General features: G+C 40.4%; 1 protein-coding gene across 1 annotated transcript in view; it reads right to left on the reverse strand.

Moving 5' to 3' along the window:
• The window catches only part of RIPOR3 (RIPOR family member 3), a 100,870-nt gene that overhangs the window by 13,437 nt on the left and 69,492 nt on the right, over positions 1–17,941 (reverse strand). Inside the window, exons 7-12 of the mRNA XM_074190103.1 lie at positions 10,097–10,223; positions 7,361–7,975; positions 5,223–5,359; positions 4,111–4,225; positions 3,117–3,252; positions 1,436–1,597 (exon numbers count right to left, since the gene is read on the reverse strand). Of these exons, the coding sequence (XP_074046204.1) occupies positions 1,436–1,597; positions 3,117–3,252; positions 4,111–4,225; positions 5,223–5,359; positions 7,361–7,975; positions 10,097–10,223 (1,292 nt within the window). The remainder of the gene's footprint in view (positions 1–1,435; positions 1,598–3,116; positions 3,253–4,110; positions 4,226–5,222; positions 5,360–7,360; positions 7,976–10,096; positions 10,224–17,941) is intronic.

Genomic DNA, 17,941 nt, shown 5'->3' on the forward strand with positions numbered 1-17,941 from the left:
CTAGACAATTTTGATTACATTAAATAAAAAAAGCTTTTGGACAGACAAAACCACTGTAACCAAGATCAAAAAACTGTAGTAAATTGGGAAACAATTTTTACAACTAGTATTTCTGACAAAGGACTCATTTCTAAAATACACAGAGAATTGAATCAAATTAAAAAAAAAAACCCAAGCCATTCCCAAATGACAAAAGGTCAAAGGATATGCAAAGGTAATTTACAGATAAGGAAATCAAAGCAACCCATAATCATCTGAAAAATTGCTCTAAATCACTACTTTTAGAGAAATGCAAAACACCACCTCACACCTCTCAGACTGGCCAATATGGCCAGAAAGGACAATGATCAATGTTGGAAGGGATGTGGGAAATCTGGGACACTAATGCATTATTGGTCAAGCTGTGAACTCATTCAACCTTTCTGGAAAGCAATTTAGAATTATGCCCAAAGGGCAACAAAAATGTGCATACCCTTTGACCCAGCATTACCACTACTGGATCTATACCTTGAAGAGATGATGAAAAAGGGCAAAAACACCACTTGTACAAAAAATATTCATAGCAACCCTGTTTGTAGTGGCAAAGAATTGGAAATTAAGTGAATGTCCATCAATTGGGGAATGGCTTAATAAACTGTGGTATATGTATGTCTTGTAACACTATTGTTCTATTAGAAACCAGGAGGGATGGGGATTCAGGGAAGCCTGGAAGTATTTGCATGAACTGATGCTGAGTAAGGTGAGCAGAACCAGAAGAACATTGTACACCCTAACAGCAACATGTGGGTGATCAACCTTGATGGACTTGCTCATTCCACCAGTGCAATCAGGGACAATTTTGGGCTGTCTGCAATGGAGAGTACCATCTGTATCCAGAGAAAGAATTGTGGAGTTTGAACAAAAAAACAAGAACTATTACCTTTAATTTAAAAAAAAGGTATCTTACTATGTAATTCTGCTATCTCTTATACTTTATTTTTCTTCCTTAAGGATATGATTTCTTTCTCATCGCGTTCAACTTAGCACAATGTATACCATGGAAACAATGAAAAGACTAACAGACTGCCTTCTGTCAGGGTGGAGGGAGGGTGGAGGGAGGGAAGCAAGATGGGGGGGGGATTGTAAAATTCAAAGTAAAATCTTTCTTTTATAAAAAAAAATAACAAAATAAACAAACAAAATAAAAATACTACCTCCAGAAAGTGACCTTTCTTGGACCCCTCAGTTGCTATTTGTGTTTCCCTTAAAGGTTTCCTTCCATCTGTTCTATTATTTACCAAGTATATTTTCATTAAAATATGCTATCTCCCCATTAAAATGTAAGCTCCTTGAAGGCAGGGGCTATTTTTGCTTTCTTATTTTGGTATCCTTAGTGCTTAGCACATGATAAGTGCTTAATAAAAGATTATTGCTTGATTGAAATACAAAGAATTACCTATCTCAAGCTGTCCAGGATATTTCCCTTTAATTTTGTGCACAAACATTTTTTTTAGTTGATTTTGGAATTTTTTTGCTGAGCAGAATAGGATTCCTCCTGATTCAGTGCATTCACTCCACATCTTCAGATACCTCTTCTTCTTCTTGGCTTGGGGAATAACTGTAAAACCAGATTTGGAATCATTAATTGCTTGGAACTCTGGCATTACTTGAGGATAATGTTCAGGAAAATACCCCTGAAATCAGTCCTCACTGGGGCCAACCCCTACTATCCACATAAATATCCTGCAAGCTCTATTGATCACTCGTGGGAGAACTTTCTGAGAGCATCCTCCAAGGACAGGGCAGCCTCTGACCTCTTCTCCATGTCAATAACTTAGCCTTATAGGTTTTTAAAGTCTGGGGAGAAATAATTATCAGTTCTCAAAGATGAATAAAGATAAGGCTTCTTTCTCTAACTTCATTATATTCCCTAGTTCTTATAATATCCCAAGTTCTCTAAAATCAAAAGGGGACAGTGGAAACTGTCTAGATCTATTATCTGAAGACTTGGGCTTGAGTCCCCACTCCATCATTTACAATCATTTCTCTAAGACTACATATATATGTACCTCGTACATCCCCTTGGGTGATGAAGGAAGTGATTTGTAAATCTAAATGCACAATGTAAAGCCAAGTTTGTTCTGAACTTCTCAAATACTTTCTCCCTCTGACTAGAGTTTTTCTACTCAAAATGAGCACTTAAGTATGTGATTTCTTGGGCTTTTGAAATTTTATGGACAAAGGGCAAATTGAGATTTATTTAATTTGGACATGTCCAATGGGGGGAATCTGTTTTTCTTGACTGTACTATATTTGTTAATAGGGGTTTTGCTCTTTTTTTTCTTTCCCAAGGGAGAAAGGGGGAGTAAGAAAAGGCAGACTTTTACTGATTGAAAGAAATGCAAATTTAATTTTTTTAAAAAGTTAAATACAAAAGAAATTCTATGAATTATAAGATCTTTTTTCAAAGTGTCTTATTTACTACAGATATAGCTCCCTTGCAGAACACATTAGAGGCATCAAAAACAAGCAGCCAGCTACAACACTCCTAAGTGCTGCCCAAACCAGATTAAAATGTCATTGGGAAATACTGAACAAAATAAATAAAAATATAGTTGAACATAGATAAACTTAACACGTGGTTTTCCAAATCAGTATATAGATAGCATCAAGGGATTTGAATGCACATTTTTAGTGGCCCTATTTCTATTTGAGTATGACACCACTGATTCATATCATGCTCTCTGATAGGATTAAATAAATTTTTCTTATTATTACATATAAGACCAATAACACTAACATTACCACCACTCTAGATCTAGAAGGTTAAGGTGGCAAAACAGTAGCTTCAGAGTCAGAAAGCCTGTCTTTGTGGCATCATTTAGCATAAGACCTTAGGCAAGTTACACAAGAATAACAGCTTATATTTACACAGCATTTTACTGTGTACAAAGTATTTTCACAAGTGACAAGCTCCAAGGTCACCCAGATAGTAAACAGTTGAACTATGCTTCCAGTATAGACCAACAGGCCTGGTGATTTTACTACTATGCCCCTGGATTTAAAAGATGAGCCCTTCCACATCACCCCGTATCCCCCACAGTTTGTGAGCAGGCAAAGAATCTGAGGCTACATACGCTCATCAGCAGACGTAGCATTCCTGACCTTCTCCACATCGAGAACAGATAGCTTCTCCAGAACCTCTTTCTGCTGTAACACTTCTTCTAGAAGGCTCTCTTGGACCAGTCTTGACAAGTTGGGGCACAGCAGTTTCTAAAAAAAAAAGGCACAGGTTGCCTCATGAACAGAGCTAGTAGAAACCCATTTGAAATCCTTCATAGTCATTCTTTGAGAGACCTGGATTTACCCTGCTAAAGTAATCAAACTGATCTTATTCCTTAGGGTAGGCTGGCTTGACTTTTTAATCATGAATAACAGTAATAATAATAATAATTAAAAGTATATAGGATTTGTGTAACACTTTAAGGTTTATAAATGTTATCTCATTTTATTCTCCCATCAGCCCTAACAGTAGGTGCCATTATTATCCTCATTTTACAGATGAGGGACTAGAGGTAGGCAAAGGCTAAGTGATTTTCCCAGCTAGGAACATCTGTGACAGATCCAGGTCCATTGCTCTGGCCACCTGCTGCCATTTTAGATATGAAATGATCAGTACAAACTGAAGAAGGAAATTTTACATTGTCCTCAAAGGAATCTGGCACAACCTTGGAAGTCATCTAATATGCCTCTGTCTTTGTACAGATGAGGAATCAGGTCCAGAAAGGTGACTTGGTCAGGGTGCAGAGGCAGTTAAGTGGGACCACAATCTGGGTAATACAGACCTCTCATTTCTTGAGTACCAAACCAAACCTCTCCCCTTCCCCTCTAAATGATAGAACTGTGTCATTTGTTGTCCAAGTACCCCCTGATAATCCTTTTTATTCTTGACTGTACTATAATGCAATAAAGCAACAATCCTTTATTAAGCACTTACTATGTGCTAGCTAATGTGTTAAACACTAAGCCCATTGTACGTGTTTCATAAACGCTTGTGACTAGGGATCCTTCCCATTCTACCCACTTGGTATTAATAGTTGGTGGCCCTGAGTCTGTAAAAAAGATCTTTACCTGTAAAAGAGCTTTGCAGACATGGAGATGAACCACCAAAAGCACATCTAGCTCATGAATTCCTGCTGTAAGTTCTTTGGTAGATGCTTTCAGAGACTGAGAAGTGCCATCATTACTGAATTGGATTGTGAGAAACTGGTTATTATTTGAACCATCCCTCCCCTCCCCTATATTGTTTGTATTACAGAATCCAAATCTGGGCCCCAAGGGTCTAAACTGTCTTTGTAGATATGTGTTTACTAAATATAGAATACTATCTTGGGTTTTGAGAGAGAGAGAGAGAGAGAGAGAGAGAGAGAGATTTTCAGTTGGGAAGCTAGAAGTTGATAGGTGAACCTATATAATATGGAGGTCTCAAGGGGCCACATAGTATGATGAGAAGAGAAGTAAACTTAAATTCAGAAGACTTCAGGTCAAGTGCTAGTCCTGCCCCTTACTACCTCTGAAGCTTGGATAGTCATTTCTCTTTGGGCATCAATGTCCTTATTACATGAATGTCAGATACTAATATTCTGTGAGTTTAAGATTCAAACCTAACCAGATTCTGGCTGTTTCAAAAAAAAAGGCAAAAGAAATAAACACATTGTACTGGGCCTTATACATAGCTGCTTAATAAGAATTTAGATTGGGGGCAGCCAGGTGGCACAGTGAGTAGAGCACTTGTGCTGTAGTCAGAAAGACTGGAGTTCAAAACTGATCTCAGATGCTCGATACTTAATAGCTGTGTGTCCTTGGACAAGTCACCTAACACCACTGTCCAACAACAAAAAAAGAATTTAGTTGTATGTTATAAACTCAAAAGCAGAATACTAAATGAGTAAAGACCTTAGAATTCATGTACTCTATTACATTCTACAGAAGGAGGAAAGAGGTCCAAAGAGAAGTGGTTTGCCACACACTGAGGGAGGGATGAACCACCAAAAATCAAAACATGGACAATCACTGCTTTGAACTTCAACACCTTTATCTCCTGGACACATTGTTCTGAAGCTTGGTCATGGAAGAGGCTGATGTCAATTGGGCAACAGATAGATTAGACAACAGAAAGAAAATCAATTAGAAATGAAGTTCTAAGACAGGAGAAGTCTTCCCTGGGGTTGGGATCTACTCACTTTATGCTGTGGGCTTGGCCACTGCCAAACAGAGAAAGCTCATCTGGGTTGAAGTCAGCATTTAAAAAGTCAAAACTTTCCAATATGGTCTCCATCAAACTCTCCATGGATGAATGTTCCTGGTTAGTGACCTTGGGCTATCAGGAAATGGGCAGGAAGAAAAGACTTAAGAGCAGTATCTACGTAGTAGACCAGTAACATTATCTGGCAAGCAGACTGAAATGAGGGGGGCCAAAAATCTCCCTATGCAAAGTACAGTGAGCAAGATCTACTGGCTAGAGCCCTAACAATGAAAGGACCCTTAATGATTCCTTCCATGAAGAACTGTACTTGTCTGCCTAGGATGGTTGAATTGCAAAGAAAAATACACAATAGGAATGGATTTCTAATAATGCTTTATAAGGCACCAGATTTACAAAAGACCCAGAAGACAGTCCTGATATTTATCATCCCTACTTTACTGATGATGAAACAGAGACTCAGTGAGGTATCCTGCCCATGACCACACAGCTAGTAAGGGCCAGGGTCAGCATTTGAACCCAGCTGGCTGTGATGCCACTTCACCTCTAAGAAAATAAGTTGTACTGGATGGATGCAGCTCCTCTCAGCATTTCAGAGAGCTAGGGACTGGCCATGGACAATGCTATCTCCATAAAGAGGGAAAAAAACAAAACAAAACAAAAACCCCTATGGAATCCAAACGAACACTACATTCATTTTTAAATTCCTCTTATATATTTCTTTTCCATCTCAAGGTTTTCTTTCTTTTTCCTTAATCCTAATTCCTCCTTCAAAAATTACTAATCTATAAACATGTTAAACACAAACAGGTATATATAATATTCACCTGACTGCTGCTGCTAAAGGGAGGGGAGTAGGAAGGCAGGGTGAAAGGAAATTATGTAAGTTAAAAATATGCATAAAAACTTTTGTAATATGTAATTGGAAAACTAAAATAAAATATCAATGGAAAAAAAAATAAGTTACAGAGGAGCATCAAATTGGCAGAGGAAGGGCTACTCCCTCTCCCAATAATATCATGATCTGGTCCCTATTTCTTACAGTTTATTGAATGCTTTCACAGCATTTCCTTCAGGGCAGGGGCTGTCTTTTGTCTCCTTTTGTATCCCCAGTGCTGAGCAGCTGGTTGAGAGTAGGTGTTTAATGTTTATTGCCTGATGCTCATTTAATCTTTATAACAATCCTATGAGATAGATAAGGAAGAAATTATCATCCCCATTTTACAGACAGTGAAACTGAGGGGAAAAAACGACTTGCTCAAGCCAGTAAGTGGCAAAGGCAAAGCTAAAACTTAAATCTCCAAAACTGGTGTTATTTATAAAACCAGGAGTTAATCTGAAGTTATCTTTGAGAGTTAGTGTAACTTAGGAGAAATGGCCCAGTTAGAATGATAATGATGATGGTGATGATAAAGATGAAGATGATAAAAAAAAAGACAGGGTAAAAGAAAGGGTCCTAAATTTGGAGTCAGAAGACCCCGGATTGAATCCCCAGGAATCTTAAATCAATTACTTCCCTTCTCTTCTGCAAAATGGAGATGTCACTACTTAGCTCAACTCCATCATAGGACATTTAGGAAAACAAATGAGCTTCACTACTTATTCCTTGGGTTGGAAAGCCTTCCTCTTGCCTTGTGTCCTCATCCTTTAAGGATTAACTCAACTTTCTCCAGGAAGCCTTCTTTGTCTGCCATGGATTGTCGCTTCACGCTGCATTTTTTTTCTGCATCTCTCTAAAATACTTTCCTTTTTAAATTTTTTTTACTTTCTATTCTCAATTCCAAATCCCCTCCTCCCCCATTCCTCTATCACTTTCCCACTGAGAAGGCAAGAAACTGGAGACCCACCTTTTGGACTTTCTGTGCACTAGTTAAACCCACTTACATCCTATCTCCCAACAGACCATAAGCTTCATGATGACAGAGCTGCTTTAAGGGCTGACTGCCGTAGTCCCTGCTCTCCCCTTCAATCATGAGCACAGTGTCCTATATGCAGTCGGTGTTTAATAAGCGTTTGTTGTTGAAAGGAATGAGATAATTGAAATGAAAATTCTATGTGCCCCTAAAGCACATATAAATATGTTGCCTTTATTGTTACCATCAGTAAAACAAGTTATACCTTTAATCGATCCCTGAGGCAGAGAACCTGGTACTCTAGTTCCCGAAGCTGCGTCTGCCTGGGATTCATCAGTTTAAGTAAATCTAAGACCTCCTGCAGGGGTTTCTCCACAGACTGGATTGTGCCATCCCTTGTGTCTTCAGGCTTCGCTTTCCCCAGCTTCCCCAGGTTTTGCTGGCTGTCAAACATCACACCTTCTTGGTGCAAGGAGTTCTGCAGCAGGCTGGAGCTGAGCAGCTCCATTGGGTCATTGGTTCCAAAGGTGAGTTGGCTAGGGCCCACCACGTGCCAGTCTCCAGCCCCTGGAGATGTCTTTGGCAGGACCCCCTCTGAGCATGGAGCTGAGGGTACCTGTTGCTCCTCTCCTACAGAAACATCAGGACAAGGAACCAAGAGAGGAAGCCCTGCATCTGAGGTAGAAGCTGAGGTCCCCATTTCTGTCTCTCTGGGGTCATCTGAACTGAAAGAATCCACCTCAGTCATCTCTGGTTGCTCAGTGCTCTTCCCCTGAAGATGCATACTCAAGTCACTATCGGACAGGTAGTTCAACAAAGAGTGAGTGGGGGGTCTATTCTTCTGGCCTTCTTGGCCTTGCTGTGGCTGCTGGAAGAGAGACTGGGAAAGGGTGAATACAGGCTTCAGGAACCAGAGAAATGCATCATCATTGCTACTTAATCCCAATACCAATAAATACATAAAGGTAGAATATCCAATATACTCCTTGAGAGGGTAACATTATGACCCAAAATGTGTAAATGGGTTCTAACTGATTAAAAAAAAGTTCTGTCCTTTATAAAGTTTATATGCTTGTCATATTTAGGTCAAAGATCTGTGATTACATCAGAGTAGGTACCCCCATGATAGATGACAAACCTCTTTGATTTAGGAGATAACATGATTGTTGAGGGTTCTGCCAGCTGACAAATTTGTCATTCTGCAACAATGCTGGTGATGGAGGGAGCTTCTCTGGGCTTTAGAGGAGACACAGTCCCTCCTCAGACTAATGCTTGAGCCTTTGTTCTTGATATGGGAGTTTTGCATTCTTCTGGCAAGGGTTTATAGATACCACAACAAGGTAGTGGGTGAAGAGGAGTGTCTTATGGGAGTTCCAAAGGCTCCCTCTCTAATAAGCAGAATATCCGGCTAACCAGAACATTCTATATTGTGCCTCTATGTGCTTTGCTCATGGTAGATAATAAATGTTTGTTTAATTAACTCTCAACTCTCCCAGGTAATTTATTTCAATTTATGTAGCTTGCAATTCATTTCCCAATCTACCATCTTAGGATAAGGAATCTATAGTAACACACCCTCCTCAATTAATGTCTCCTGTTCCTTTAATTGGGAGGTGGGTAGAAATTCCCCCCAAAATTATTTTCTGCTTGTGTCTCCATAGTTTGTCCAAGTTTAAATTTCTCCAGGCTTTTTTCTTCCCACAAAGAAACACATTACCTATTTCTGGCAAGGTTTCTCAGTAAACATTTAATCAGAAAGAGTGGATTAACTTTAAATCTGGCAGATTGGTGGGTGAGTTTGAAGCAGGACAATCCAAAATGAAAGTAGAGGCAATATTATCATTGGAAATAGTTTTCTACTATAGCAGTTTTATTATTGTCCCCCAAAAGTAAAAGGAACCTAACTAATGAAGGAACTAATTAAGGAATCAGTTATTAACTTTTGGTCTGAGTCCAACAAAGGTAGAAGGTAAAAGAAAAAGACTGAATCACAGAATCTGAGTAGGATAGGTACTTCAGGGTCACCTGGTCCAACTTCCCAGTTAGTGTGTAGAAAGACCCCACCCCAGATAATCCTCCGGCTTCCACTTTAACACCACTAATGACTGGTAATGAATTTCCTTTGTGAGACAACCCATTCTACTGACCGACAGTTCTAATTATGAGGTTCTTCCTTATATTAAATCAAAATTTGACTAGCTGTAACTTCACTACATTAATCTTATCTCTGCCCTCAGGGATGAAGCTCAACAGCAACAGGGTTCAGTAAAAATAACAGCAGGTCCAGACCTAGAGTCAGGAATTCAAATCTGACCCCAGGCAAGCTGTATGACCCTGAGCAAGTCACTTAACCCCAATGGCCTCCAAAAAATAGGGTTTTTTTTAAACGAAGGAAAGAAAACAGTACTAGATTTTAAGTCAGAGGACTTTGATTCAAATTAGCCAGTTCTGCCACTTACTATTTGGGCAATTCACTCCATCATGCCAGGTCTGTTTTTTCTGTCTGAAAAGTGATGATGTTGGACTAGACAAGAGGTGTCCATCTTTTAAGCTTTTCTGGGCCTCATCTCCCAACAAAAACTTGTCAATGGTCACATATAGAATTGCTTCCACTGGGTGATGTGGCCCAGAAGAGCTAAAAAAGTTGGACATCCCTGGACTAGAGGGTCTCAAAGGATCTTTTCAACTATAAATCTATTGTTCTATAAGACTGTTTTCTTTTTTTCCATTGTGATGGAAAACAGCAGTAAGAATTGTGCTGGTTTAAAAAATGTGGAGTAGGGAAATGCTAGGCTGGCAACATTCTGAACTCTGATCTTTTCCATCCTCAGGGTTCGGATGACCACAGCTGCCTCACTGTTAGGAGGATTGGAACTGGATTAAACTGCTTCATCACCAGCCAGTACTGGGAAGGTGTTAGATAAGGGTACTAGGCTAAATTGGGAGGGGAAGGGGGGAGATGAAGGTTAAGGGGAGGAGAGAAATAGTCTCAAATACTCACAAGATAATACTTTTCCCTGAAGCTTGGAGTATTTGGAGGTGTCCAAGTATACAAGGAGCCTTTTCTGCTTCCCACTGAAAACCTGCAGATTCCAGGGGACATCAAGAAGCTCTCTGTGTCAAAGGGGCTGGGAAGGCAGAAGAGAGAGGTCTGGGTGTTAGCCAAGCCTCAGGGACATCTCCCTTTGCAAAAAATGAAATAAAATAAAGATATTACTGGGATTTTAATGTTTCACAGAAAACCACAACAGGCCCTTTTGTGCTTGTTTACCTGTGTTCTACTGGGGCCTTCCTCTGACACCACTGTTGGAGTACTGGTCTACCTTGGAGGTACAATTTCCAGATAATTAGGTTTCTTGACAGCACCACTGAGTGATAGGTGAATAGAGTGCCAGGTGTAGAATGAGACACAAATGAAGAAATGTGTGTGTACTTGACTGTATATTTATTAGGTTGTTTTCTTTTTTCAGTAGTGATAAGAGCTTGAAAGAAAAATCTATTTTTAAAAATTCATTAAAAATGAAATTTAATTACTTTTAAAAGAAAGAAAAACTGCTCTTTTGTGGTAACAAAGTAGATATTCATAAACTGAGTAATAGATAAATAAACTATGGCACATGAAGTGAAAGGAATATTACCTTACTATAACAATGACTATGATGACTATAGAGAAACATGAGAGGACCTATATAAACTGATGCAAAGTACAGAAGAGCCAAGAAAATACAATACACAACTACTTTAACTATGAAAATAGATTGCTTGCCTTTTTAAGGAGGGGGAGGGGTGGGAAGGAGGTAGAGAATTTGGAATTCAAATTTTTTTTAAATGGCTGTTAAAAATTTGTTTTACATGTACTTGGGAAATATTTAATGAAGCAAATGTAAGTATGTGAAAATGAATACTACAAAATTTCAAAAAAATAGTTTAGCCCAAAGAGGAAACATAAGAAAACATTTCTTCTCTCTCCTTTACAGAGGTGGGGAAAGGAGTCATCCCATGGGTAAAGAATATTATATAATAGTCAGGGTTTTTAAGAATGGATTGGTTGGATTTTAAAAAACATATAATAATGAAATTCTTCATTATATGGGATGGTTGTCTGGGAAAGTAGAAAGGGAAAATAAAAGGAGGAAATATAGGTGATGTAAAAACAAATTAATAAAAATATTTTTTAAAGAAAAATGTATGCAAGGCAATGGAAGTTGGTGGCTCCGTGAACATACTATGCTCAGACCTTTCAGTTTTGTGGTAACCCACACTTTCCCATGCCAGCTCTTGGGTCAAATTCATATCAGTTCCAATATCCAGGTCTTGGGTGGAAGAAAAAATGCTCAACTATGAGACTATGGTCCTAAGCTGACAAGAACCTGAAGAATCTAGACATGATGGGGCAATTAATTGGCACAGTAGTTAGAGCACCAGCCTGGGCAAGTCACTTAACCTTGGATGCCTTAAAAGAAAAAAATAATAATCTAGACATGAGGAAGAGACTATCGAGCCCTTACCAGTGGGATCTGGGAAGAGGATAAAGCTAAACAAGTCTCTGCCAGCTAACTTGGGATGGTGGAAATCTTTTAGATTGAATAAATGTATCATAGTGGAACATAGGCAGCCCTGAGTTCAAGAGCTGAGACCACTAGTGGAAAAGTATAGAAATAGGAGACCAGAGAGCAAGCAGTCAATTTTGTCATTTCCTTCTCTTCGGTAAAATCAAGGGGTTGAATTAGATCAAGAGTTCTGGTGAAGAAGTAGGGACAAATCTTTGAACCTGGATAGGAAAAATTTATATCTTTATTTTCACTAACCTTTGGTTTCCTTTTTAATCTCATATGTTTTATTTTGTGCATTTAAGAACTTTAATTCTTAAGAGGCCTTAGGCTTCACTAGAATACCAATGGACATTTTGTCCAAGAATGAACCCAAAAAAGGTTAAGAAAGATGATCATTGGGGCAGCTAGGTGGTACAGTGGATAGAGCACCAGCCCTGGAGTCAGGAGGACCTGAGTTCAAATCTAGCCTCAGATACTTTAATAATTGCCTAGCCATGTAACTTTGGGCAAGTCACTTAATCCCATTTCCTAAAATAAATAAAAATTTTAAAAAAGTAAGATGATCATTTCTCTGAGCCTCACTTTCTCAGTCTTCCAATTTCCCTGGTTTCTTTTGAGATTCAGCTAAAGGACTCTGGTACTCTAGTTTCAACTATAGGGCCAGCTCTAGGTATTTGCCTCTGTGCCTCAAAGCACCAGCTCTGACCCAGAAGACTACTCCCCCCACATTCTTTTTTTTGTTTGTTTTTTTTAGGTTTTTACAAGGCAATGGGGTTAAGTGGCTTGCCCAAGGCCACACAGCTAAGTAATTATTAAGTGTCTGAGGCTGGATTTGAACTCAGAGACTCCAGGGCTGGTGCTCTATCCACTGCACCACCTAGCCGCCGCACCCCCCACACACACACACACTTTTTTAAAGGTATTGTTGCTTTTGGGGTCCCCTGCAATCCTGCTCTGGGGATTAGCTTTACAGAACCAGATTTGTTTCAAAGACAGATAAACAGTTTACTGAGTGACCTAGGCCAAGCCACTTAAAATGAATTGAAGAAAATGGTAAACCACTCCAGTATCTTTGCAAAACAAAGATGTGACTAAAAACAATTGAATTGAATGATTATTGAGTGACAGGAGAATGGACAGGCATCACGCCCTCCAAGAAAGGGCTTCTGATGTCATGGAGCCCATCCCCACAGCCTCATAAGAACACCCTCTGCAACAGACTTGGGAAAGCATCTTCAACTGAAAGCAGCCCAGGACCACGTTCTGCTTTGCCAGAGCCCTCTAAGGGTTGGAGGCTTTTACATCAAACCCAGATCAGCATCTGTGGCTCCAAGGGCTGCTGGTTTCTAGTTAGACTTTCTACCACCAGGCAGACCAAGTGTCAGGGGGTATGCCAGGAACTATGCCTGGGGTTATGGGGGGGCATGGTGTCAGGGCACCGTGGAGGGTGGGGAGAGTGCTTTGCTTGGCTCAGAACAGATGTTGCCAGCCGCTGAGACACACCAACCGTAACTGAGACTAAAGAGTGCCTATCAATCCAGGAGCCTGGGCACCAGGGCTGCTCTGCTTCTCTCCTCCCTGATGAGCCTCCTCCAGCCCTGAACCACTCCTCAGGGTTCCAACTCAAAGTCCAGCTCCTCAGGAAGCCTTCCTGGACACTGCAGTCCACATCCATCTCTATCTATCTTGTCTGCATCCTTCAGAGTCAGCCTTGCAAATCAAATAACAAGTAAACAACTGTTCATTTTTCAAATACCTATCACTCTACTGAGCAGTGGGGTTATAGAAACAAAAATGAAACCCATCCCTGCCCTCAAGGGGCTCATGGTCTAAGGGGGAGACAACACAAAGTAGATATCATTGGAAGTATAGTGGTACCTGGGGTGAGAGGTGGGGGGGGTACAGGAAAGGACTCTCTCGGAAGGTAATTGATGGAGTGAAAACCTGAGGGAAACCGGGGGATTCCAAGAGTGAAATTGTGGAAATGAGGAAGAACACCACATTCCAGGTCACTGTAGATGGGACACAGATCATATGTGAACAAGGCTCGAATCTCAGTGCCAAGAGATGAGGAATGTGCAAGAAAATTAAGCAAAAGAAAATGAATGGGAATATGAAGCAAAAAAAAAATGTGTGGGGGTGGGGTGGGGTAGATGCCATTAAATATAATGGTGCTTTAAAAAGAATGCAGGATAATGAAAAGCTTCCCAGACCACTTTTACCTGTGATGGGAAATAAAGGGAAAGAAGAAGAGGTCAGAGCCACAACTGCTCCAGGGTAGGGAGGAACAAATATTGAGTGTGAGTGGGGAAGGGGCAACATCCAAAAGCAGAATAAGCAATATATGCAGCTACCTTTTGGGCAGTTCATCTCTTAAACCAGTTTACTCTTCTATGAAATGAGAGGGTGCATGGAGGTAGGCTCTTTGGGTCCCTTCTAGCTCCAAAGTAATATGTCTTTTTGGTCCAGACCTTTGATTTTATTTGTGTCAGAATTCCCCCGATTTGGAAACTCCCTGAACTAATGAAGATCTTCAGTTGTTCTTCAACTTCAAGTCCTAGAGAGCTGCCTCTATGTGAGTTGAAGGAACTTGCAGTGATGGCGGCAGCATGTTGGAAGGAGGGCCAGGACCCAGGGATTCCTCACTTCAAGGCTAGCTCACCTACCTAGCTATCAAGCTCTTATCGTTCTTTGAGCTTACCAGCTGAAAATCTATACAAAACAGCCCCAGCTTTCAGAGATCTAGACATATAAGACACGGAGATCCTTACACTCATGGATCTATATAGAGTCGATCCTCAATGTTCATGCAATTAACCTCTGCAACTTCAAATTTACATGCTTTTATTAGCAACTTCATTTTTGATTTCTTGTGGGTAAGCACACATAATCTTGGCTATGCTCAGAAAAGAAAACAAAATAAGAGGCACCATGTACAAGTTTGTAGTGGCAAAAAGGAGGAAAGTCTTCATAAAAGTATTTGTGAATCCACTCCAGAAAGTGCTAAAGTAACCTCTCAAGTGGGTGTGATGACTGAATTGGAAAAAAGAAAATGGAAAAGCGGCTAGGTTTGTGGGTAAATGGATGGTGGTCAGGGGCCTCGTGGGGAAGAACTGACCCAAAGAGAGTTCCTGCTGACAGATGAATGGGGGAGTCCTTCCAACATGCAACCCCTGGCCCTCTTGTTGCTTCCCCTCTCCCCTGCAGTGTATGGGTTAGTTTTTGCTTACTGTTTTAGGAAAAGCACATACCAGAATTAACATTTTGTTATGAGAAGTTACATGCAAAAAGAGCATTTTCATCAGCCTCTAACAAAAGAATATACTTGGTGGTTGCAGGAACCCAAGTCCCTATTTCCTATAAGTTTAACATAAACATTCTCTTTTACTTTCCTACCATTATCTAGTATCTAGTACTCACACAAAGTTAAGGACTAGTTATATATACACACACAGACACACACACACACACCACAGACATAGACATTTGCCATTTCCTTCTCCATGGATTAAGGCAAACCCAAAGGTCCCAGTTCCTAAGTGTCTGAGGCTGGATTTGAACTCAGTTCTTCCTGATTCCAGGCCCAGCCTTTATTCACTATATCACCTCTTCAGAATAGAAACAGCAGTTAGGAGACAAGAGCTCCCTGGGGGGAGGAGGAACTGTTTCTAGAAGAGAGAAACTGTTTCTAGCCCTTTTTCCCCTAAGAAGGAATAAATACAGTAAAGAATCACCTGCTGCTCAGGAGTAAATGCAAGGTGTGACCACTCCTGGCCATCCCAGAATCAGCCCTAGGGTCATGTCCCTGTCCACTGTAGCAGTGTAGCTGCTTGGCAGGGGGCCAAGACTAGGCCCCAGCCATGCCCAAGAAAGAAGGCTGAGGTCAGGGATGATGCCTTCTTCAACCCACCCCTCCTGCTGCTGTCTCATGTGAACTGTAGAGCCAGGGATCAGGGCCCAGCATGGCCCTCCAGCTCTTAATCTGGCTAGATGCTTTTGAGATTTTATTAAATATTATGATCATAACAACTAGATTTTAGATCCAATGAATACCCACTTCAATTAGACAACTTCTCAGCCCTAGTTCCCTCAACTGTGAAATGAAATCAAATTAAATAACCACTTGTATTTATATAGTACTTTAAGGTTTGTGAAGTGCTTTTCATACTCTCAATTGATCCTCACAACACCATGGGAAGGAGGTGTTATCATCATTTTACAGATGAGGAAACTAAGGTAGACAGATCAAGTGACTTGCTCAGGATCACCCAGCCAGTCAGTGTCTGAGACCAGATTTGAGTCCAGGTTTTCCCAAATTTCTTCCTGAACACCTAATTACCAATAACCAATTTCTCTCTAAGGTCCTGGCCAGCTCTAAATTCCATGATTCCCCAAGCCTTTTCTTGCCCTGGGGAGTTCACCTTGAATCACCAACTCAGAATGCTCTGGCAAAGTCTCCCTGCCCTGCTCTGTGGGGTATTCCCCTTTGATAATCCTGAGATGGTGTCAAAACTAGTCCTGTGGGCATGAGTAAGTTCTAGAAATCACAGTCTGCCCCTGTCATTGAGGAAAATGTAGCTTAAGGAGAGAGAGGGAATAAAAACAACCAACCCTGAGATGGATGTAAGAGATCTTGGTTTAGGTCCTGGACAAGTCATTTTTTACCTCTGGGGCGTTAGTTTCTTTGTCAAGTGATAACTGAATTTCCAGCCTTGTAAGTCTTATGCTATTTGATTTAATCACTGCAATCTAATTCTCTCTAAAACCCCAATCACCTATAAATTATTATTTGGAAACTTTCTCTTGTCCAGGACTGGGTCCTTTTCACTTTTTAACTCTTTTAGGTTTGGAGAGCACTTTAAATGTTATTTGATCTTGACAACAACCATGTGACATAGGGGTTTTTATTTGTCTCCATTTTACAGATGAGAAAACTGGAAAGAGGTTAATGCTAGAAGGACCAGATACATCTATTAACCTAAAAACTTGCTTAGTCCTATAAGTGTCAGAGACAGGATTTGAATTCAGGTCTTTCCAACTTCAAGTGTAACACTCTATCCACTGTACCATTTAGTACAAGGGAAAAGCACAAGCAAAATGCTTCAAGAAGCATTAGGTAGTACAATAGATAAAGCACTTGTCCTGGAGTCAGGAAGACCTGAGTTCAAATCCAGCCTCAGATGCTTAATAATTACTTTGCTGTGTGACCTTGGGCAAGTCAATTAACCCCATTGCCTTGCCAACAAAAAAAAAAAGCATTAGGTTTTTTAAGTAAGAGAAGCTAGCATACAATCTTGGTAAGGGACCTGAGAAGAGAAAGATGGTCATAGACCTGTTAATAACTTCATGATGTGACCTTGAGCAAGTAGCAACTTTTCTCCACACTTCAGTTTCTTCATCTCCAAAATGACAGGGTTAGATTAAAATGATCACAGTGGATGCCTACTCTAACCCATTCTCAAGTAGGAATCTTTTATACAGCAAAATAGTGGTCATCTACCCTCTACTGAGAGCTGCAGGGATGGAGAGCCACTACCTCCCAACACAGATCTTTTTTAGGAATTTTCTCCTTCCATGGAGCCAAAAACAAAGCAAAACAAACAAACAAAAGCAAACAAAAAATACCCAATTCATTTCCACCCCTTGAGACTAGTTCCATTTATAACCAAGCAGACTGATCCCTCCCTCCTCATACCTGCCCTTCAAATACTTGGAGGAACAACCTCACATGTCTGGGACTGAAACGTCCCCAACCACAAAAGGTTTGTCTGTCCTGGCCTCTAGTCCCTTCATTGGCCTGGGTGCCTGTCCCAGGACAAGGTCCAGTTTACCAATGACCCTTCTAAAATATGTCACCCCAAAATGAAAAGCAAGTGCAATAGGACTCTGGTGGGTACAGAGGAAAAGGACATTACCTCTCAGTACAAGCCACAATCACATTTGTGCTGGATGCTCTTTCACCCTTGACTACAACTGATCTTGCAGTCTGCTAGATTTCCAGATTTTCCTCACATTTATCTAACTTCATCCAGCCAGAAGCCTGTAAAACAGAGGCTAAAAGCACTGGGTCCCTTTATCTGCTCTTAGACAGTTTAACTAGGCCCAAACTGAGACATGCACTTTCACCAGATGAATGTCTTTACCTAGGGGAATTGATCCAGGCCTGGTTAGAAATAGGAGGGCTAGCTTCATGTAGGGGAAAAAACTAAATTTTCTCTGCAGAAGGAAACTGAGCCACAAATTACCAAAAAGACACCAAAATGAGACACCAGGATATCTTTTTTGTATTGTTT

Source organism: Macrotis lagotis, chromosome 1 (genome assembly GCF_037893015.1).
Source record: "Macrotis lagotis isolate mMagLag1 chromosome 1, bilby.v1.9.chrom.fasta, whole genome shotgun sequence".
Taxonomy (NCBI): domain Eukaryota; kingdom Metazoa; phylum Chordata; class Mammalia; order Peramelemorphia; family Peramelidae; genus Macrotis; species Macrotis lagotis.